The 24,515-nt window shown below is 40.8% G+C and overlaps 1 protein-coding gene across 2 annotated transcripts in view; it reads left to right on the top strand.

The window, feature by feature from the left end:
- Positions 1-24,515, top strand: part of gabrb3 (gamma-aminobutyric acid type A receptor subunit beta3) — a 27,187-nt gene extending 2,672 nt beyond the window's left edge. The window contains exons 4-10 of one of the 2 annotated variants that reach the window (XM_039607523.1): positions 10,266-10,486; positions 11,698-11,780; positions 12,389-12,526; positions 15,849-16,001; positions 19,516-19,760; positions 21,112-21,192; positions 22,115-24,515. In XM_039607523.1, coding sequence (XP_039463457.1) covers positions 10,266-10,486; positions 11,698-11,780; positions 12,389-12,526; positions 15,849-16,001; positions 19,516-19,760; positions 21,112-21,192; positions 22,115-22,462 — 1,269 coding nt within the window. In that variant the 3' untranslated portion in view covers positions 22,463-24,515. The remainder of the gene's footprint in view (positions 1-10,265; positions 10,487-11,697; positions 11,781-12,388; positions 12,527-15,848; positions 16,002-19,515; positions 19,761-21,111; positions 21,193-22,114) is intronic. The other variant, XM_039607524.1, reaches the window with a different exon arrangement.

Raw genomic sequence — 24,515 nt, 5'->3', positions numbered from 1 at the left:
GTTCATCACACTACTGGATTCAAATATACAGCATGTCAGTTGCTGGAAATTTGGAAATCTGGACGTGAACTGAAGCTCTTCTTTAACGCTGTGTTTTTTGACACAATTTGATTGGTCTTATTTGCTGCCAGTCATTATGTTTAATAGCAAAGAATGGATTGCTGAAGAAGCAGCTATGTCGCCTAACAGCGAGAAGGTTAAGTTTGAACCTGATCATCAGATGGGACCTTTTTTGGTAAAGTTTGCATGGCCAAAAATACGGATGTGAGTGTAAATTATCATCGTTGTGTCTGCGTTAGCCCTGTGATCGACTGACACCATGTCCAGAGTATATCCAGCTTCTCACCCAATGTAAGCTGAGATAGGCTCTGGTCCCAACACCTGATAACTTGTTAGGAAGATGGATGGATGGATGGATGGATGGATGGATGGACGGACCAGCAGCCCAATGGATCAGAGAACCTGCCTAAAAAATTTCAAAGGGATAAAAGTAATATCAAACAATTGCAAAGAGACACAAAATGCCCAGAAAATAAAAAAAGAAAATCAGAAATGTAAAAAGACCACAAAGCTACTTTTAAAAAGAAACACGGCAGCACTTTCTAAAAGTTAAGGAACTTTTGGGATGGGGGCTTGCAATGCTCAATATCAGTCAGCTGCTATTTTCAAAAACGTACAATTGAATTTTTGCTGTTCCACGTGAAGAAGAAATACTGCCATCGCATGACTATTAACAAACTCAAGTCCAAGTTAAGCAGTTGTGCAGAGGAAACATACATCAATGCAGTGAAAAGGCCTTCGTTAAAACTTTTAAAGGTAATCAGTTGTGCATAATAGTATTCTAGTATAGTAAAAAGAAGGATGATTGCGAACTGTGAATCATCCAAAGCTACTCTGGTGCAGGCTAAGATAAAAATGTGAAACTGGAAATGAGCAAAAAATTCCTTCTTAATAAATAATACAAAAAAAGTGCCATATACAATTAAGCAATGCTCAGAGGAGCAGATACATTGAGCAGCAGTAGGTTTCTCCTGCTGCATTGTTCTATAGCCTGACACGGGCAGGTTGTAAACAGACTGAGAGGCAATTTAATGCAGTTATTATAGGGTAAATTTAAAGTATAACAAACTTTTGGAATCATTAGCTTATGAATTAATGAGCAGGACATTGTGTTCAAACATACGGCCTGATTTCCACTGTTTTCCTGCACCTGTAGCAGCTTTAGTTTTACTCGCTTCTTGTCTTCTGGTGCCTCTTTTGCGTCTCTGTCAGCCTCTAAACAGCTCTAACCTCATTTCTAAAGCCTTTTGAGATGTTCTCTGAGCAATTTAATAAACTTAGGTGTTAAATATAGCCACACAAAGCCCAGGCTATATTTTACAAGTGATTCAAGGCTGAAAAATATCTTCTTAGAGTCAGCTGAGCCCAAACAATGCATTTCCGACCAATCAGTAATGTAGGGGAACCTGTTAAGATGATGAAGTGACTCAAAAGCATTCAAAATCCTTGAAGCTTGTCAACTAATGCTTCAGCTAAATGCCTCACTGCCTGAAATGCATTATTATCGTGAGTGGTTGGTGATGGAAATTTGACATTTCCATAACAGCTGCCGTGTCACTCCAGCTTGAAACATGAAGCAAACACTAATGGCAGCCCGGCGAGTGGCGTGTCCAGAGCCTGCTCAGATCATGAAGGGCTTCTATTTTTTTCTGAGTGAAGAGGAAAACTGTCAGTCATCTATTATACCGCTTTGCTGAAGGAACACCCTGTGTGAATCCCTACTGAGCCTTACCAAACCACAATGAAAGAAGCTTTTACTTTAGGCTATTTATGTGACTGCCAGTGTTGCTAATTGGTTACTTTAAAGGTGTGTTTGCTGTGTTATTTGGAGCAGCTCTTAATCTGCTTACAGGATCAGAGACTGCATTTAGTAAATCAGAGACCATCGGCAGTGCTGCGTTTAGAATCGTACTCTAAGAGAATAAGGGTGTGAAAACGGAGAGATTAAACCTGCAATGCAGTGCACGTCTGTCTTCATGTGTTTCACCAAGGTGCTGTTAATGGCAGGGCTCTCTTTCCCTATAAATTGTGCCGAAGAACCGGAAACTCATGCCTCTGTGAATTATCTGCAGTCTAGTAGCACCTATCGCACCCTGCTGTGATAATCAACAGATCAATGCCTTTTGGGCAAAGCCAGCACAGTTGGATTGCTGCCTTTTTGGAAAGAAAATCATCAAGGAACAGGTGATCGCTTTTAGTGATCTGTCATGTCATCCATCTAAACATTAGAAACAATACTGCTCAAAAAATTTAGGGAACACTCATTGCAGCATAACACAAAGTCCATAAAAGTTCAGGGATCTCAATCTGTCCAGTCAGAAAACAAAGTTTTGTGAGTCTATTTAATCTGCTTTGGTCCAAACCATAGTGACAACAGGTGTACTGGAGAAGTGACAACAAGGCCAACCCACTCAAAAAACAAACCCCCCTCTGCTTATCTTTACTGACTGATTTTCTCTAGTTTATCTTTTTGGTTATTGTCCTTTGCTAATATGATGAAATGGTACCTGGACCCTATTCAAGTTGCATAGGTGTTGTAGCTCCTTCAGGAGGGCATCCATATGTGCCAACACAAGAAGGTTTGCTGTGTCTCCCAGCAGTCTAAAGAGTATGAAGGAGATAGCAGGAGACACTCTATTATATAAGGATAGCTAAACAGGTCGTAGAAGGGCATCAACCCAGCAGCAGGCCCAGTATCTGCTTCTTAATGAGAGGAACAAAAGATCACTTCAAAATGACCTCCAGCCGGCTACTCATGTGCATCTTTCCTACCAAACTATCAGATTCAGACTCCGTGAGGGCGGCATGAGACCCCAAAGTTCTTTAGTGGGACATGTGCTCACAGACCACCACAGTGCAGGTCAATTGGCATTAGAGAACTCCAGAACTCGCAGGTCCACCACCAGTACCTGTTCTCTTCACAGATGAGAGCACATTCAAATTGAGCACATGTCAGCATGAAAGAGTCTGGAGACTCTGGCAAACATTATGCCTCCAATATCATTTCTGAAAATGGTACGTGGTGTGATGATTGTACAATTAATATTTGTGAGGCAAAAGCTCAAACTTTAAGCTTGTTTCAGACAGATGATGAACTGAGGGGCTGCACTGAGGCACAGTATAAGAAAAAAAAGCATACAAAACTACTCTAGTAGAGTCCAAGAATAGAAAAACAGAGCTGGAAATGGGCAATATAGTTCCACTTTAACTAGGATTATAAAAAAGAGTGCCATAGACCAATAAGTGATGCTCAGAGGACCTAAAACAATGGCTAGCAATTAGTTTCTCCTGCCGCAATGTCTTACACTCCGACACAGGCAGGTTGTAAACACACGGCTGGCTCAAGCTCTTTTCTCTCTTAACTTTTAGGAATAGCTGGATGCTTATGGAGTCGATTAATGTAAGCTCATCCACCCGTTATAATGCTAATTCTGTGGCACAGACGGAACAGCGGAGGTGTGAATGGTGCAGTCCTCAACACACACTGGGTGACACGAGAAAGAGAGATGGAGGGTTTATTTCGCTCTTGCAGGCTGATGTCCTGAATCCCATGCAGCAATGAATGAGCTAGCCACCTGTAATCTGTAATTATGGGATGGAGATCAGCTGAACAGGTACAGCTGCGTCAGTCATAACATCTGCTTTATTCTTAAAGTTTTTGTTCCCTGTTTTTTTATATGTGGAAAATGGCAGGCATTTTTAATGTGTCAAATTCTGATTTAAAAATCATGATAAAAGAATTTGGTGACCTATAAAGACAAAAGGAGAACTTGCCATCTTTCCCTCTGAGAAGGAGTGGAGAGCAGAAAGGTGCTGGCAGCTTTCAAACAGCCAGAGTCACACGAGGCTTTGGCCTGTTATAGACTGTGTGGGCGAGCTGCAGAGCTTGTTGTCTAGGAGATGAGATTATTAATATTTTTCTGACTTTCCTCGCTTTCCTCTATTTTTAGAGGAAAATTAAGATTACTCTGTGTCCACTTCAGTTCTGTCGTTATTTTTAATAAAGCCTCCTCCCCGCGGTGTCACACTGCACACAAGTGCACTCCAGGAACAAACGTGCACACCTTTAGAGCTATCACTCCTTCATGTGAAGAGCTCCTACACTTTGCAGAAAAGCACCTGCGCGTGCACAGCGGGTCCTCCGACCAGTGCAGTCACACATTAGTTCGGTATCCTCCGCATGAGTCAGCTGGAAGATGAATTCATCATGTCCTAAATCTCCCATCCTTTTTGACACTTTAACATTATCCACCTTCTGCCTGAAGGAAGTGTTACCCTTACAAAACAGATGTTCCCCCAGATTTATATTGAAGGGCTTAGTTAATAAGTCAGCTTTAAAACTTAGTAAAAAGCCTCGGGTCACTCAGAAGGTAAGAAGAACTCAGCAACAAATACTAAGGTAGTTCTTTTTATGGAGCAAGCAGAGTTTCACACTGTGCTGCATTCAGTGGAATATAAAGGCCGTGTTTGTCACTCTAACAGGACGCTTTGAATAAAAATAGAACTTCAAGGGCTTTTTGGGAGCGTAATTCTAGGTTAAACTAAATGAGAGGAACTTTTTGACTCATTCAGTCAGTTTGAAGCATTGAAAAGACCAAGATGACCCAAGTTTTGGGGGGTTTTTTGTTTGTTTTTTTACTTTAAGGTCTCATAAATGTTTTAATCACTGAGTTTCACGGTGTGTGAAGAGCTCTTTAAAGTTCTTTTCATTATAAATGGCTCATAGTTAAGAGCAGAACCAACAGAAGACTCTGTGTAATTCATCTTTTTTAATCTTGCTAATAGAGTATGAATCTCTGTCTGTGTGTCTGTCTGTTCTTCCAAAAACCATTCATCAGATCCACTTCAGACTTGACGGTTATATTGTTTGGGACCTGAGTGTGTGCAGTGCATTTTTGGAAGCCTGTCTGCCAGTCAGCGATGCCAGCATGTTGCCTCCGTTGCTGGGCATTACCGTTCGAGGCAAATGAATGCTGCACCAGTGGTTTTATGAAAACGTGTGTGTGGGTTGAGACGTAGCTTCACGCGCTGTGGTCGTGGTCTTTGTGTTGTCATTGTTGTTTCCCTGCCTTTGCTTCCCTCCGTCCTGTCTGTGTGCTGTATGCTTCTGTGATCCCTTGTGTTTCACTGTCTTCTTGTTTGAGTTGATTTCTTTTATTGCTTCCCGTTTTATTTTGATAGATCATTTTCTCATGATTCCTGCCTGGATTTTACTTCCTGCTTTATGTCCTAACTATTTTCACCCGCGGTTAAAAGATCTTTAAGGGGAAGCATAAACAGAAAATGTATCACAATAACAGATTTTAGTTTTCATTTATGATCCCAGCACGATGAAGTGATCACATGTACAAAACTATGTTTTCTGCCTTCGCCGTTTGTTTTCAGCCGCAACTGCAGGTTACTGTGGAAAAATCATTTTATGCTGCCTGGCCAGCATCAAAAGGCAGTTAAACTTAGAGTTAAATCTGGTGGGAAGTCATTAATACCCTATTTCTGCTGTATGCCCAGATCACTATCATAATATGTCGATGTTGTTGTGCTCTCACTTCCCCCAAAGTGGCAAACAACAAAACAATAATACATATATATTACTCTTTAAGTAGTGCTCAGACTCGGTTTGCCACATGTTTTCAGCATTGCTTCAGTAAAACCATAATTTAATTTCCAATGGAATGGCAAATAAATAAAACACGTTGTGTGATTTAATACATTTCAGGATTTTCACTTATTCCTCAACCAAACTGAAGAGCCGGGCTCTTTGTAGTGTTTGTTGCCTTTAAGTGTCTCTTGTTATTGATGTATTGGAGATGTATGTTGGGATGATCCATTATGTTTTTAGGCCTTAATGTGTCTACACATTCACCAAAGACACTTGAATGACTTAAAGCATGGTTATATCTCCCCTCCACAAAAGCAGCTATTTAACAGCTTTTCTTTCATAATGTAATAGTACGAGATTTTTGACAGCACAACGAATAAATCATTTAATGAACGGCTTGTTTGCTGCAGCGTGGGAGGATACAGAGGATGAAACTATTAAATGGATAGTTTGTAAAACACATCTAGCACACTTTGGAAACCTACTGGGAACACCTAACTGTCTCATGGAGTGATGAAAAGCCCCCCGATTGCACGGGGCGAGATTCTCAGAGTGCCATTCCTACACTCCCAGCAGACATCCTGGTGTTAGGATGACGTAGACGATGTTTGACTGGCACACAGTAACCGTGTCTGAGTTTGAGACTGCGATCGCTCCAAGCCAAAAATGACACAACAGTCTCAACCTCCCACCGGGCCTCATTTACTCACTGGTGCTGAGAACAAACGCCTTTATGTCTCTTGTGGTCTACGTGACATCTGATAACAAACAACAGCACCCTTCAAACCCAAACCAACATGACGAGCATTGCAGGTATTATAAGTATTTTATCATGAGTTGAGTCATCACATGACGCCAACATTTTGAAAACCTCCGTGGAATGATCTTTGAGAACTTTCTGAGAACTTTTGCTGGTAGATACTGTCAGTGAAAAAGTGTTTGGCATATTATGACCTCAGTGGTGTGGAGTAAGGTACTGCTGCAGTATTGCTGAGCCGTAATTCTGTAATGTCCTGTAAGCTGATTCATTCTCATGATTTAGTAGAGTAGCTTACGATTGGCTGTTTCTTGCAAATAGAAGGTTTGAGTAGCAGGTGGGTGGGGCTTCTGTGTTTGTAGACATAAACTTAAAGTACAGCATTTGTGTCCATTCCTCGAGGTATTTGCTTACAGAGAGCCCACCTGTGAGCTTTTCAACCACTGGACACGCGATCTGTGCAGTTGTGCAAAATCCCAGCTGCACAGTGACTTATGTGGACGATGTTGGACATCATTTGAATGCTGATTGGTTGATTAGTTGACCAGGAAGTGAATTCACCTGGAAAGGGAGAAGCGCAAAAAAGATTTATTTTTTATTTTTTTATAAAATAACACCAATGAAAGTAGCAACAGTGGCTGTGGTGGACACTTTTCAGTGCCTTTAACTGTCTTTGTATGTTAGAACTTTTTCCATAGCTGCTTGGTGGCCCAACAGCAAAAGCAGGAGTAGCCTATGGAGACCGGTTGTACCACAAATTTTAGACACTGCCCCCATCTGACAATAGATACTCTCCGCAGTGGACGGCAGTCCGAAGCTGCCAACGGACTGCCCACCATAATGGGACGATGAGTAGACAGGTGGATCTCTTCAGAGCAGTTTGAGGTCTGAACTTTGGCTCACGGAGATTACTTTCACATTCACTCGCTTAGTACGAGCATCCACCAGGTAAAGCATAACAGGCTTACTTTAACTGCTTTTATCTTAACTCTGGTAAGATTCTGCACTTCCATTAGCTGATTAGCTTTTTCGTGCTGCACAATCACTCATTCATTTATCCATATTACTCATGTACAGCATGGCCATTGAATAAAGATTTTCTTTTTTTACTATCTGATGACAACTGCCGAAGCTCCCTCCACCCCCCTCAACAACCTCCTCAAATATCATAATATGTTGCTGTTTGATCTCTATTAGCCTCTAAAAGCTGGGACTCATCCTTAAAAAATAACTTTCTAACGATCTGTTATTAGTGGACATAAGTGCCTCTGATAGAACTGGGAAATGTATTTATCAAAGTTCTTTTTGTTTAATAAAGATAAATATAAGTAATGTTGCATTATAATTTAACAATTTAATTTTCAAACCATTTCACAATATTGATCTTATACAATTGAGTCTTCAGATTAAAATATAAATTATGTTATGACTTGTTCAACTTTAATTATATGCTCATTTTTAGCAACAAAAGGATGACCAGTGATGTTTTTACCAAGTGGAAGATAAAGATAAAATTTCCTTGGTATCTGGAAAGTGATCGTCCATCTACTGAAACTATTTCGCTTCTCAGACGTGTAAAGTCTTTAACTGCTTGCAGTGTTGGATTTAAGGGAGGTCTAATTAATGAGGAGCTCTGTGTCACATCCTGTTTGGATGGCTTCCACAGGAAATCTGAGCCTGGATTTTAAGAGCTTAAACAGTCTTTACTTTGTACAAAGGGTGGGCAACATTTCTCTCCAGAGGGCCTGACTGACACCGATGAAGGAAGACAAGGATCACATGTTTAATAAAAAAATCTAAACTTATGTTGCAATGAAAACATTGCCAGCATAAAGGAAATACGTAAATGGTACATAATCATGTACCATTACATTGCGACCGCATGCCATGCAGCCAGAAAGCAGCAGCCCGGGTTTGAGTCCACCCCACGGCCCTTTGTTGCACGTCTTTCCCTCCCTCTCTGTCTAGCTCCACTATCGCTATCCAATAAAGGCAAAATGCCAAAAAAAAATCCCAACAACTAGCCGTAGTCCTCATGCATTGATTAATCCAATTACAATCAGATTTCTTACCTTGAATTTAATTAGTTGTTGCATGTATTGTGGCACATTGATATCTTTTTCATTAATTAAATATTATACATGTAATATGTAAACATAACCTTTGTCTCTTTTAAAGATTATCATCAAAGTACAACTAGTTACACACTGGTGGTGTTTCACATTTGGAAGGCCGACCAGCCTGTAACAGTGTACAAAGTCTTTTTGCTCCAAACAAGTGAATTGTGACCTGATCTGGCATCTGAGTCTCTTTCTTGAGTTTTCATTGGACAACAGTTGACTACGCTGCCCTCCAGTGTGGCTGTCTGACTGTACACAAACTGAGAAGCCTCTGTGGGGAATTAGCCGAGGCCTAGAATAGATCCCTGAGGGAGCCTGCAGGTTACACAGGGTGCTGGGAGCTCGAGGGCGTACAGTACAGCATGTACAGCGAGAGTGATGTGGTATAAATTCGTTTCTGAGCTGCTTGTTTAAAGTAGTCAAGGATAGCTGTGAGATCTGAAGATCTCAAAGAGACTAAAATAGCTGTGGTCCAGACATGGAGGGAGCGTGTTGGTAGATGGGCACCATCGCTGTAGTAGAAGAGCTGTTGTGTAAAGCTGATTCACCCATCCCACAGCTCTGCTGCTTGTGGGAGGGAGCATAATGAGGGCATCTTCTGTTTGCAGGGGGGGGGAAGAGAATTGGGAGGGTGAAGGCATCTCAGAAAATAAAACAGTCAATTCGCAAGCCAGGGATTTTCTGAAATCTAACTCACCACAGTTCACTACAGAACCTACACCCAGTCTGACGAGTTAAAAATGTTTCCTGTACGGCAAACAAATGAAAAAACCTCACACAGTCACAGTAACGACTGTGGAGCTCTTTGAAACGAATATTTATTCTGATTATACACACGCACACTGAATTATTCATTGGAATGCATGCTGTATTATAATATACTGTCAAATCACATACACAAAACAAGCTTATTATTTGTCAGTCCTCCAAAACCCAGGTGTCTCTTTGCACTTTGTATACAAAGTAAAAAAAAATGCAGTTCTTTCCTCTGTTGCGATCAGATCAGCAGTTTATAGCGTGACACCACAAAGACCATCCTAAGCAATAATCAGTTCAGCGTAGAGAGAGAAAATACCACCGACGCATTTTTGAACACTTTATCGTGAATATGTTGTTGCACCGGAGGACAGGCATTTTGAGCGTGGACAACTTTTTGTTTATTTCCTGAGTCCTGTTTTATTTATTCACGAGAACATAAGTCAGCAGAACACAGCAAAGTGAGCTAGTAAAGAGCTCCATTAAAGGGCTGAAAAAGCTTTTGTGTTTGATGGATTAACTCGTGGAGCTAGCTGCAAATGAATGCTCAATAAATAATGGATGCCTTTGTATGTATGGCTGGTAATATGCAATGCTATCTAAAAAAAAAAAGTGGTCAGTACTAAGCTGAAACACGGTGTTGACACGGCTTGTAGTAATGGAAATCTATAGTTTGAGGGCTTGTGCCAGTCTTGTGCAGAGAGAACAGCTGAGAAGGGTTTCTTTTTGAGGCAGGTCCTGAAATACGATCACCCAGAGCAGACTGACAGTCCTATAAATATCGTTTTTGTGACCAAAAAATCCGTCCGGACCTGCGGGCTGCACAAATCAAGCGCTAAACTTCAAAACCTTTTTAGAAAGTCTGGCTACAGTTTGGATGGTGGATGGTGTTGGCCTCCTGTTATGTATGCTACATCCCTGCACTTCTCTGACTTAGCATAGCTACATGACCGTGCTCTTTTACATTTCACAGGACTACACGCTGACTATGTACTTCCAGCAGTATTGGAGAGATAAGAGGCTGGCTTATGCAGGGATCCCTCTCAACCTGACACTAGACAACAGAGTAGCAGACCAGCTCTGGGTCCCAGACACCTACTTTCTCAATGACAAGAAGTCCTTTGTGCATGGTGTCACAGTAAAGAACCGGATGATTCGACTTCACCCGGATGGCACTGTTCTCTACGGCCTCAGGTAAGAACTGCTGTTTAGCTTGACCTTTCAGGGTAGGCTTGTATTCTTTATTCATCAGTTTATAGGAGCTTCAGTTTTCTTCCTGTCTTGAAAAAAATGTCTTTAAAGTGGCGCTCCTCAATTGTGGCAAAAAAAGCACAGTTATTCTGAGAGACATTTTCTGAGAGGCTGGATTTTCAAGTGCAGTAATTCTACCAGATTCTGGGTGTTTTTAACCAAGTATTATTTGCAACCGGCCTTTATTTCAGCCACTGTTGAAAAAGGAAAACTGTTATTTTAACTGCAGGAATTTATATTAGTCGGTCAAGCTCTCAGCTCTTTGGAGAGCAGCAGTATGACTCCAGCACAGAGCAGAGCTGCATCAGTGAGAGCAGATATGACGCTAAGTCAGAAACAGCATGAAAAGAAGCAGCTGGGGTGGGTTGTGCAGTGGCTTGCACATGCACTGTATAAGAGATTGGACTTATAGGATTTCAGTGGCTGAACCACTGAGATCAGCTCATATGCTGGGATCAATTTCTTCATGCTGATTCTGTCATGTTTCTAATAATATAAGAATTTGTCAGTTATTTCACATTCCAGTGAGGCAACATTAGTAACATATTGGCTGTGGACAAAAACTTGGAGGTCATTTTTCTTGTTAATATTCATACATGATAGGCTTCCTCTCACATTCTGTGCCTTCTGTCTTGGTTTTCCTCTGTATGAACCAAGTGGGATGACATATGTTTTTGCATATTTTCAGCATTTATCACCATCTCACATAATACTCTGTACAATTAATTACCAATCCATCTCCGGTGCTTATTGGCTGCATCTGGCTTTTACACCATCGCATAGCTCTCCAAACTGCCCAAGATTCATGAAGTGGCAAAAAGCTTTATTTGTTTTGTTGAAGCAATTCAAGCTGCAGTTCAACACAATTTAATGCTAATGCAGGAAGTCGCATCTCATAACTGCTGTCATACGTTTGTTTGGACTAACTCAGAATTGGATTCTCAGTTTAAATGTGCAACTCTGAAGAGTCTGGAAATGAGAGTGGAAGTAATTGGCAGGAAGTTTGTTTTTCTTCCTTTAAACAATTAATAATAAAAATGGATGCCATTTGCATCTTCCTCAGATGAAACACATTTTTCCGAACATCCTCTGCTCTAACAGCTGTCCTGAATCTAAAACGAGGTCACCTCTCTTTTGTTCCTCTTTTGACTCAGAATCACGACGACAGCCGCCTGCATGATGGATCTGAGGCGATACCCGCTGGACGAGCAGAATTGCACTCTGGAAATTGAGAGTTGTAAGTTTAAGCCCTGCATCTTGTGCTTTGTAAAGAAATACAGCAGTTAGCCCGACTTTTTTCATCACTTAAAAATATGAACGGCGCCGTAATTCTCATAAAAAATGTTCAGTCATCGGTTGGAGACAAAAACTGCACAGGCTGCTGAATTGCTCTGGATTTATTAATCTGTCATATCCCAGTGAGATTGCTCGCTGCACCCTCTCCAGTTAAACGACTTCGTCTGCACGGAGAGGTTCTGAGCTGAGCAGACAGTGATTTCCATAGTGGAGCACCGTAATGATTAGTCCAGCTTCATCAGTCTAGATGACGTGTTCGGCTGTCCGTGCTGCCATAAAACTGTTGGCGGTCATGGATCTCATGCATTTGGTATCAGCCTGTCTGTCTGCACTGACACACATCCCCATGAAGATTCACATCTCATGCAATCAGCGCTTACAGACGGCTGGATCTGTGTGATTCATGAGACTTACTCTAAATCAGTTACAGCTACCGGGCGTCCTGATTTCTCTTAAGGATATAAAAATACATCCAGTGAAATGAGACAGATTCACTTTTCAGAGTTTTTCCACTGTTAAGAACACATCATGTGACTTGTTTTCTTGCAGATGGTTACACAACAGATGATATAGAGTTTTACTGGAAAGGAGGAGAAACTGCTGTGACCGGGGTAAAACGCATTGAGCTCCCTCAGTTCTCCATAGTGGACTACAAACTGGTTTCCAGGAATGTAGTCTTCTCCACAGGCAAGTTTTTTCTTGATTCCATGAAAGAACATTTTAGAGGGTGCATGCTCGCGTTCAGTTGACATCACCAGAAATCAGTTCAGATGTGTTGTCCCTGATTATAGTGTCAAATAACCTCAGTGAAATTAGCTTATAACTGAGATAAAAACACCTTATCTTGTATTAAGAGTTTGGCACAACGTGTGCTCAGCAAACAATGTAAAAGCAGCACATCTCACACGCCTCCATCAAGATGCATTCAGATGCACTTCATCCAATAGTCAGTGATCCCAGAGGTTGTGCAGAGGCTGTGTTGTGTTACCTGTCGTCAATCTTGAGACCTCCCAGTATATTAATTCATGACTGGCTGTTTTTTCGGTGCATACTATAAAACTGCTGCTTTAAAACTGGATGGAGCTGCACGCTGCTGCAGAAGGACTGCTTGCTTCCTCCCATAGGTGGAAGTGGGTGTTTGCAGGTTTTGGACGTCTCATGCACAAAAAGTTCTGCTGCCTACTAAACACATACCTGGTTAAAATGATCCTCCAGTTTGTAACTCTGGCTGAAGACACACAGAGTGCAGGTTGAGAATTTGGAACTAAACTAAGTCTGACATGAGAATGTCTGCAGTCTCCCATAATGCATTTGATTGCACTTAGACAAGAACCTGGACTGAGTCTATTTAGTTCAAACATACCTGTAAAGGTACAGTGGGTGAAGGGTCTTAGTGCTACTAATGGCCCTAAAAAAAAGTAGAAAATAACCTGCTTTTTGTGGTGTTGACTCACTTTTTTTATGTATCTGAGCCGAGTCAGGATGATAAACTGTCCTTCATGCAATGACCAGATCTGTTAAACATTATATTCTCATTGCTTGAAATTAAGAGATGCACTGAGCTTCCTTAACTGCAATATTTGTATCATACCTCCATTTGTGTCATCAGAAGTGAGAATAATAAAAGTGAAGGCATGCTTCTTGATGCTGTTGATAAAGAATGGGGGCTGTTGCATACAGCAACATAATGCATTCATGAGGCAGAGTGCTGGCAGCATGAATTATTCTCCTATAATACAATAACAACTCAGAGGCATCAAAACAGTGATTATCCTCACTGCTGAATTAATGACATGTAGGATGGCTACTGTCCGAGCGTTTCTATATAGATAATGTAGAGAGAACTATTAGAGCTCATTAGGATCACTGTCACATCCTGATACAATAAACTCTAATAAATGGAGTGTCTGCAGATGCTTTTAACTTCTTCTCAACATCCTCTTATTGTGTGTGTGTGTGTGTGTGTGTGTGTGTGTGTGTGTGTGTGTGTGTGTGTGTGTGTGTGTGTGTGTGTGTGTGTGTGTGTGTGTGTGTGTGTGTTTTAAATTATCATTATCTGTACATATACACTGTGTGTTTGTGTACAAATACTTTTATGTAGAAATCTCTGTCTAGGTTTTGAGATATTTAAAAATTAATATACATATTAACCTTTTAAGAATGTGCACACATATTGACACATAACTTTTACCCCTCTGAATCTCAGTGATGACCTCAAGGTCAGAGGTTATGTTTTCTGAAAATCTTGTGAATGAGATCACTTGAGAACAAGGCGATGTAGGATTTTGAACTCGATACCAGAAGTGTGTCTGTCTTGATGCATGCTCAGTTATCCAGATAAATTCCCCAACTCTCTGTGAATGGGACTCATGGCCATTAATCAGTTGTCATTGATCAACGGTCTTAAATCAGTGCTTGTTGATCGATCGTCATGACAATTTACATATTAATGATCTAGAAACTGACTTCACAGCCTATTGTTCGTCAGTGGTGCTAGTTCAGTCATTATGCAAATATACTGTTTATAAGATTGGGGAAACCTGCAGTCAGCTGAGACTGAAGAAGTCACTTGGATGAGTGACGAAACGTTTCTTCCACTGAAGATGCTACGTCCAGATGAACAGAATCAACTTTATGGCATTAGTCTGTCTACTAGGAGCCTTTACATTTACAAAGTTTTGTGCACATTCTCAGATACTTATTTTGTTATAAAACTAAACAGAATCAATTGTGGTGAGAAAATTATCCTGGTATCAAAATGAAGGAAAAAAAGGAGACTTTGTTTTAAGCAGCCATGGTGATATGCGCCTTGAGAGTTTACCCAGAATGCACTTTTTGTCGCTTACTCCATAAATTACTGGAAATGTATCAAACATCCAAGGTCACCAATACTTGTCTCTATTCCTCTACATCAAGGACACCAAACTGTAATAGTTTATTTAAACATACATATCCCAAAATATCGATGCTCACAGTTGGTTATAGAACAAAATCATACCGAACAGCAGAAACAGATTTTGTCTTCATGTTGTGACACGTGGCGTGCGTGTAGAATTGCAGTTTTTAACAGCTTAAATGTGTTGTTCAACCCTGAAAATGTGGATACTTCCGAGTACTTATGAAGTTTAGAGGACTCAAAAATGCTTGGAGAAATAACAAATTAAAAAGCTCCAAACTTCAACCCACCCCATCCCCCAGAAGCGTCTGTAACTCTGAAAATATTTATGGTGTGAAGGTAACATTTTGTGTGGCTTTGTTAAATATACTGACGTTACTGTACAATAAATGAGCAGACTGTGAGGAGGTCTACTCTAATATTCTTATTTCTCATTTTTGCATATTTTTCTGACTGAAATGTTTCAGATTATCAAAAAAAAAAAAAACTAATATTAGTCAAAAATAAGCAGACAGAAAATGTAGTTAATGAATGGCAGCTATTAGGTTTAAGGGCCACTTAGTTTTTACTTGGTCCAGGTAGGTTTAGATAACTTTTGTTCCCTTAATCTTTGTCTAAGATTAAGGGAACAAACTAAGAAACTGAGTACGTTATATTTAAATATACATTCATAGGTACTTGTAAATAATGACAACTACTTTTACTCATGAACAGTTTTCATCATTCATATTCAGTTTGCAACCCTGAGATTTTCATGATACTACCTGGTTGAGCTGTATGTGAAAACCTAAATGTCTAAGTTGGAGCAGATATTAAATGTCTTTAATTTTCCAGATCCCAAGTATAAAGCCTAAGGGTTGGTATATATGTGTCCTGCTTGTAACCGTCCTGAGCAAGTGGGCTTCATGTGTCCTGTCTCTGGCATGCTTTTCCCAAAGTTTTGTTTGTTTGCATCATGTGAGAATGTGGACAGTGTCTCGTTTTTGCCTGCAGTTCATGTGTAAATACAGTTGATGAGCTCATCACCACAGAAACCAAATCAAAGTGGAAGGCATCCCCATGTTTCTCCTGAATTATAGAGGCCTGATTTTTACTTGATGTGTTGTCCTGCAGGTGCCTACCCTCGACTGTCTCTGAGCTTCAAGCTGAAGCGAAACATCGGTTACTTCATCCTGCAGACGTACATGCCCTCCATCCTCATCACCATCTTGTCCTGGGTGTCGTTCTGGATAAATTATGACGCCTCAGCTGCCAGAGTTGCATTAGGTATGATTTTTCGAATGCAGTGAGTTGACCTCTGGACTGTAGTTTAATCTACACACTCTGTGTTTTATAAGGCTTGTGAACAGGGACCAGCTCTGTGCCAAAGCTGGAAACCAGAAAGTAACACTTAACTGTGACATTATCAAAGTGGCGATTCTGTAATTAGAGGATGGATTTGTGACTGGTTACTCACAATTATTTTACATTAACATTATGCATTCAGTATCCATCCGTCTGACTTATAGATGTGTCAAATGTAGGACCAGATGAATCTTGACAGCGTAAATATTAAAAGAAATGGCTTGTGTGGGAATGAAAAATTGGTTTGTTTAAAGAATATTTATGTAAAAGAAAGCACTCACAAAGATTCTGTAGTAGCACTAACAAAGAAGAATAGTCCTGGTGAGGCATTATGCATTCAAAACTAAACTGTGAGTTCCTCCCACGTGCCACATTTGAACAGATAAACAACAGATTCAAGAAGAACAAATAATCACAGCTGTGCGTTTCCTTCAGTCTGTTTGAAGCCTCTGCATTGTGGTGTAATAGGAGACTCAACTGGATCTCAAGACTCACACTTTCCACTGGCTTCTAGGGCTGAAACAGTTCACCGTTGTATAACACCATACCTCCCTAACTGCATTGATCGCTGCTAGAATATTTGCCTTAATGGAAATCCTCAATCAGCTTTGGTGCACTCTCAGTCAAGCCTGCGTAAGGAAGAGCACATTAACGTACCAATAATAAAATCTCACTTGAGCATACGCGGTGATTAGATGAATGTAGTACATCTTAGGAAGTCTGGTGGGAAGCTGGATTTGGAAGCCCCTGTGCTGGCTCAGACCTCGTCATTTAACGCACGAGTCGGCTCACTCCGCCGTAACGCCTCCTCGTTGAGAAGACTGCTGTCTGGGACGCTGTCAGATCAATGCAAGTTAGAAAGCATCCCTACTCCTGTGCTTTACAAAATCAATCAACGGTGATTCATTACAGGTCTCCATTCTCTTTGGTGGGTGGTGTGAATATCCTGAGCAAAGCCAAATTAGCTGGGCTGCTTAACAGGCTTCATACATGAGCAGCGGAAAAACATGTCTGAAGCGTATGGAGTTTTATGAATCATTCACAAAGATGTAGTAAAATATGTTTTTAATGCAAAAGATATGCAGATCCCAGGAGGATATACACATTTTTTAAAAAGATTGTCTCAAACAGTCCAGACCACTTGAAAAATGGCAAAAAAAAAATCATATCTTGCATGGTTGGATCTTAACAAAGTTCCAAGTAGAGCTTCAACAGGCAACAAGAAGAAAAGGGAGTGAGGCAAAACATTTTTTGAGCATGCATTTTATTGAAAACAACGCTTAAACTGAAACAGGCTATTTTACAGCTGATTAAACGTTTAGGACCACACCTCCGAAAAAAAGCCCTGTAAACCCCCCAAACCAGAAATCAAAGTTCCAAACAGGAGCTCAGTAATGAGTAGCTCCACCGTTATTGTTGATCGCTTCAAAAATTCGTTGCGGCATGCTTGATGTGAGCGTTTCCACAAAGTGAGTGGGAACATTTCTGGAAGTGGTGAAGACGGCCGCACGAAGGACATCTACTGTCTGGAACTCCATTGTCCATTTTTGTAAACTTCTCTTCCCATCCATCCCTAAAGGTTCTTAATGGGATTTAGATCAGGGGAACACGCAGGATGGTCCAAAAGAGTGTTGCTGTTCTCCTGGAAGAAGTCCCTTGTCCTGTGGGCATTGTGTACTGTAGCATTGTCCTGTTGAAAAACCCAGGCTTAACCACACAGACAATGGCCCTCACTCATGAGGGATGCTCTCTGCAACATCTGGAGATAGCCAGTGGTCGTTTGACGCCCCTGCACCTCCTGAAGCTCCACTGAAGGAAAAAGCACCCCAGACCATTATGGCTCCCCCTCCACTGTGGCACGTAAAAAACATCTCAGGTGAGATCTCCTTGTCATACCAGTTACGTTGGAAACCATCAGGTTACATTTTTTCTCATCAGACAATAAAACGTTCTTCCACCTTTCAATGTCCCATGTTTGATGCTCTCTTGCAAAGTCCAAATGGTCAGTTCTGTGGCGTTCAAGGAGATGAGGCTTTTGAAGCCTTTTTTTTATTTTTGAAGCCCTTCAGTCTCAGATGCCGTCTGATGGTTATGGGGTTGCAGTCGACACCAGTAACGGCCTTAATTTGGGTTGAGGATTGTCCAGTGCTTAACGGACAGCCAATTAGATCCTCTGGCTCAGTGCTGATGAAATTTCTGGGGGTCTTCCACTTGACTTTTTTGTTCCATAACCCTCAGGATCATTTAAGCAATTCCAAATGACTGTCTTACTGTGTCCTACCTCAGCAGCGATGCCGCACTGCCAGAGATTCTACTTATGCAGTTCAACAACCCAACCATGTTCAAAAAAGGAAACATTTTCTTGCCTTTGCGAACAGAATATCATGACAGTGTTACTACCTGACAGAAAATGACAATGAATCCACATTTTTGCACAGATTTGGCTTTTTAAAGGCATGTGGTGCTAAACTTGATCAGCTGTAAAACAGCATGTTGCATTTGAAGCGTTGTTTTTAATAAATTGCATGCTCAAAAAAATGTTTTGTCTCACTCCCATTTCTTCTTGTTTCATGTTGAAGCTCTACTTGGAACCTTGTTAAGATCCAAACATGCAAAATATGATTTTTTGCCATTTTTCCAGGGAATCTTAAACTTTTGATCGGGTCTGTATTAGCCAGTTTGTTGGGATTTAACACCAGAACTAGAGCTGTGTAGAGCAAACACAGGATTTTAAAATCATCTGTTCAAATTAAACTCCTGTTTTGCCACATTAAATAGTTTATTAGGGGCAGATGTCATCTTGAGGAGTCCAGTGATGTAAATGTTTTTTTTCACCATTACTTTCCTACCCCTGTGACATGAACAATAGTGTGTGTCATCTTGTATGATTATCACTTCTTATTCTGTCCGTCTACTTTTACCTGCTGTGTTCTCAGGGACAGCACTGCGCAGTATTTCAAGGGGTTTTTGTTGAGTAACCATCTCCTCCGAGCTCTCGGAGTGTTCAGAATCTTGCTCGTCCCTTTGTTATGCAGAAATCGATGCCATGTACCCACTGGCGCTCTTGACTCCCCCACACACTCCATACAGTGCAACATTTTTTGTTTTAATTATGTAAGCCTGAATCGACAGAAATAGACACACCGTCCAGGTCGGTGAGGCTTCATGGAGACACAGAAACATCACAGGAGCATTACTGTAGATGGCGCAAATTACTGAGAGAGTTACAGTGTGTTTGTTGAGTCTGTTCGCTTGTCATGTGAGTTGTAATTCATCCAAGTTCAGAATATTCAACATCACCCAAACAGACGACTTTTAGCTTTTCAGAAAACCAAAAAATCGTGTTCATGGTTTTCTTCTGGATATGGTCATTTTAGAGATCGGTTCTCAGCCCTCCTTTAGTACTGTGGAAATAGATTTTTTTTTTTTCTTCCAGGGATCACCACTGTGCTGACCATGACAACCATCAACACCCATTTGAGGGAGACGTTGCCCAAAATCCCCTACGTCAAAGCCATAGACATGTACCTGATGGGCTGCTTCGTGTTCGTCTTCCTGGCTCTGCTGGAATATGCCTTTGTCAACTACATCTTCTTTGGCCGAGGTCCTCAGATGCAGAAAAAGCTGGCGGAAAGGGCACAGAAGGCAAATAATGACCGCAGTAAATTTGACAGGCCCAAGGTGAGAATTATTTCCAAACACCAAGAAGGTTCATAAAAAAACAACTGCGGTGTTTCTTTTAACAAGCAGGGCTGGAATTTAACAACTTTTACTGCTTATAGCTGTTAAATCAACCATGAGGAGCAATTCTCCTTGGACATCACACAAATATACACGAATTAGCCGTTACATTAAAACCACTGCTGAGAAATGTCACCATGCAGCATTGTTACAATAATGATAATGAACATCATTGCAGTAATTCATTTGTAGTCATTATGTTTTGGCTCTTGGGTGCCGAGATGCAGCGTTATCGTGGTTCAGGGTTTTTTTTAGTGGATTCCATTTCAAGCAGTGATTTATTTAAGTAGGCGTCATCACTATCTGAAAGTTACCTATTTAACTGTGCAGGAGTATCTCTAGCTGCTAACTGCAATAAGAAGACCAGTCGTACAGCAGTTTGTGTGAAAAGAATCCGACTTCTGTCTTGATCTTTGACTCCAGTAAACATTTTTATAGTCTTAATTCTCAGGTCAAGTATTCCTTGAAACTCTGTATTTGAACTAGAACATGTAGAGGATTAATCAGGATGTGCTTTAGGATGTGTCTGCCTTGTTACTGATTGGTCACAAACCAGTGGCCATGCGTTCAGATCCACCCCTAGCAGTACTGTAGATGACGTCATGTTTATCCGTCTATTAACAGCATCAAAAATTGTGCTTCGAATACCCTTTAAATATGGGTAACTCTATGTAAAAACCCATCTCTGAAAAGATGCCCACCTGAACCCTCGGAGTCTTTTGTGCACATTTAACTTTAGCATATTTAATGAAGCCATATATCTCATACTATGAATGTATTCAGACTTTAAGCCCTCCAAAGATTTTATACCATTTTCCTCATAATTTCATTAATTCAGACATTTTCACCCAAATCAGCTCTAAGAGTCACAGTACAAAGGCAAAACCTCAGTTTTAGTGGAAACAAGCACTGGGATTGATAACTCACTGAAGAAACCTTCAAAAACTGCATTCTGGCTAAACACCATGGCTTTCATTAGCCTGTAGAATTTTTGGCTGATCAGAACAATTTACACCATGAAAGATCTCCTTTTTACCTACATTTGATACCAGGATGATCTTCAAATCAAGGATAAAGATGAGCCGATTCTGAGGGATAAGGTGGGAGACAGTGATTTTTAATGTGACTGGATCAATACATCCTACAGATGTTTTTTTCAATTAATCATCAGTCACAGCTTTAACCAGTCCACACTGATTGACTTTCTGACTCCTGACTCCGATGCTCTGTGAGCATCTTAGGTGACCGAATCTCAGACAAAGGGGTTTGTGTTTGTCTTTTTCCTGGCTAGTCCATTCTGGAAGGAGGCAATTGCAAGTCTTCGTCTCTTAAACTGTCCAATCAGGTACAAGGGCGTCGTCACTCACGACGGGTGAGTGTCTGTCACTGCCTGTTGTGTTACATCTGTGAAACCTCTGGCTGAAACTTTGCTGCTGCAGTGCAAAGTTTGACCTCATTTAACAAAGTAACATGCCATCACAGCCATTTCTCACCGTACGAGTACATTCTGCTTAACCTGCCTTTCCCACTGTCGTATTTTTGCCCTTTTTTAATGTCTTTATATGTCTGTGTTGCTAACATCCTATCCAGTAAGTGCAATCAAACCATTCCAACCATCATTAATGTCATTAGGTGATTACCTTTACACTGCACTAATTCGGTGGCGCATAGAAAACATAAAAAAATCACGAGTTACATTTTAAATTAGTTTACAGGATTTAGCAGTCAGGCGTATCCTTGTTGTCCTGTGGTCTATATGACCATAAATCATGTAGAAATATTCCCTTTATTTTGGTTAAGAATTGTATGAGGACTGGAGAGAAAGTTTTTATCCACTCTCTGCAGTTCGTTAAAAGACTCCGTGTAACACAGACCTGAGCTTATTTTTTAGACACAGTGTATTTCAGGTCCGAGGTTGATCTGAGAAACCACAGCCAAAAAAATACGACGACAAATATTCACTTTTTCACCTCCTCTCATGCCTTGTGATCACGTTTTATATCTGTGTTCATCCTGTGCCTCAACTGGTCTGAATGATTTATCTGTTTTTGTGTGGGAAGCAATAGTTGTCACTGCATTAGTATTGAAGCCGGCCAGTCCAACCTTGAGCTGATTTGTGAGAAGACGTTTAATTTTGGGACAGAAAAACCCGCCTTTGAAGGTCGCTCTGGTTCCCAGGCTGTAAACTGTCAGCCTGCGAGAGAAGACCGACCCCGGGGCACCGACGCGTGCTGCACATGTGTCGTCAGTCGCTGTAGCCTGTTTTAAAAATCGCTGCTGTTTGTCGGTCCTAGGTCGACTCCCAGGGGAACATTTTGCTGACAACCTTGGAGATCCACAACGAGGTGGGAGGAAACGAGATAACAACCAGTCTGAGCGAGACCCACAACTCGTCCTCCATGGTCTTCGACAACTCGGCTATCCAGTACAGGAAGCCAAGCGGGTCACGCGAGTCGGGGCGCCACAGCCTGGACAGGAACGCACATCTTAAGAAAACCCGTCTACAAAGACGGTCCTCGCAGCTCAAAATCAAAATCCCAGACCTCACTGATGTGAACGCCATCGACAGATGGTCACGGATTATATTCCCCTCTGCCTTCTCCCTCTTCAACCTCATCTACTGGCTTTATTATGTTCATTAATGCACTGTGTTTTTTTTTTTAAGCCCATGTGATTCTAGTTTATGACTGAGAGAAGCCTTGTGTGGCCGACCCGACACGGTAACGTCCTGAACGCTTTTTTAACATGATGTGTGCAGAAAGAATCATGCACAGCCACAAGGATTTACCTGCAGAACATGCATCTTACAAAGACTTGCATGTGAAGTCAGCCCTGTGATCACCTGCGACTCTGTATCACACGGACTGAAACACACTTTTGCAGCACTGCATCTCCAAAAGATGATTTAAGTTGGTTTCGATGAGCTGCTGAAACCTTCCCCTGTAATTTCAGTATAACATGTGGCCACACTATTAAATTTAAGCGATAAAGGTTTGTAGTATTATGACAGCACTAGCCTTCTTTATATCTGCACATGGACAAAGGAGGACCTGTAAGATCCCATACACCCAGACTAAACTGACTTTGCCCAGGCGGGAAATTATTTGGTATGAAATCAGCCATAAAGGAATAGTTGTGATATTTTGGGAAATGTGATTATTTGCTTTCTTGCTGAGACTAAAGAATGATCCTACCTGGGTCTGAGGGATTAACCAAATTTTTATTTTAAACTCCTATTGGGCTTCCAGCTGTTATTACAAAAGCCTAGTTGAGATAAAATGACATTAAAACAATAAGGCTGCATCCAGTTTTGCTTTTTTTCACGATGCCCTTTGTTTGTCGTATTATATACATTCCTTACAACTGTGCACTTTTGTTTCTCCCAAAATGCCAAAGCTTGTTCAGTGTTTAGTTCCAGTTGCTTCAAGACGATGGAAACAGAGTCTGTGGTCAACAAGCTGAATCTAGAAGTTGTACCAAGGTTACAGGAGCTGGACTGTGTGTTGTTGTCTCTGTGCCGGTGTTCAAGCGTTCCCTAGACTTGAGATCATTTGGTTTCAGATCAAATTGTATTTAAATTTAATGGAAATACTACTTTCTTAAAAAGTTCAGTAAGTTTTTACTGATCCTACTGACCAAAATCTTTGTTAGCATTTCTGCCATAATCAAGTAGTTTAATGCTATGCTCATTTCTATCCTGTAAGTTCTTGTTGATGATGGAAAGTAACTAAAACACGTTACTCTATGATATCAAAACAGTCATGTCTTTGCAGTCGGGAACAATAATGACCTTCCTGACACAACATGTAGTATTTCTGTAAAAGTAGAGTTAGGATTATCACATGTCATTGATGATGACGACTCAGAAAGTTGAGTATAAATACCAATATCCAATCAACTTAGCTTAATTTTCAGAACCCAATTTTAAATAACAGGAATAGAACCAGTACTGCATTTTAGAAAAAACTTTATTTTCTCATTTAGTGCCATGAATGAAAGCTTTCTAAAAGGTTGGAAGAACTAGCCCTAATAGCATTTCTGATGCTAACACATCGTGTCACTTCAACCACTGCAATAAAATTGTCATTTTTACATTTTTGTGTGAACAAATTAGGTCATGAGTGATGTTTTGTGTTACTCTGTGGGCTTTTGAGGCTAGTACATGGATTATTTTCATATTTGGTCAAAGCGATGCTAGCGATTTAACGCTAAGCTAGGCTAATCCTCGCTGACAAAATGCAAAAATAAAAGGACTTCCCAAAATATCAAACTATTTTATCAACGTGTGCATTTACACATTTTCAAAATGCCATATTTCCGACAAAAACTGGAGAGATTGTGTGACATTAGTACAAAGGTTTCCAGGCTTTTGTAGTGAATTTTTTATCGAGGAATGTATTGGATCAGTTTACATCGTCCCACTATTTTTGTCACGTTGCTTTCTGTTGATTTTGTGAAACACGTACATAATACAGCACAATCCATAACTTCCTTGTTTGTTTCAGACTGCATGTTGTACTGAGGACTGAGTCGTGGCTGCAGATCCCGACCCTCTGGGGATTTGATGTACATATTGTAACTGTGCACATTTTCTCTCAGCTCACAGTAATTACATGGCTATGTTGTCAACGGTGTTTTGCTCAGTGATTTCTGGCCTCGCTGTTCTGTTTTTGTTAGTCTTTACACAAACTTATC

This window comes from Oreochromis aureus, linkage group 23 (assembly GCF_013358895.1).
Source record: "Oreochromis aureus strain Israel breed Guangdong linkage group 23, ZZ_aureus, whole genome shotgun sequence".
In the NCBI taxonomy this organism is placed as follows: domain Eukaryota; kingdom Metazoa; phylum Chordata; class Actinopteri; order Cichliformes; family Cichlidae; genus Oreochromis; species Oreochromis aureus.
Note: the sequence above shows the minus strand (reverse complement) of the source record. Positions and strands in the feature narration are given on the sequence as shown.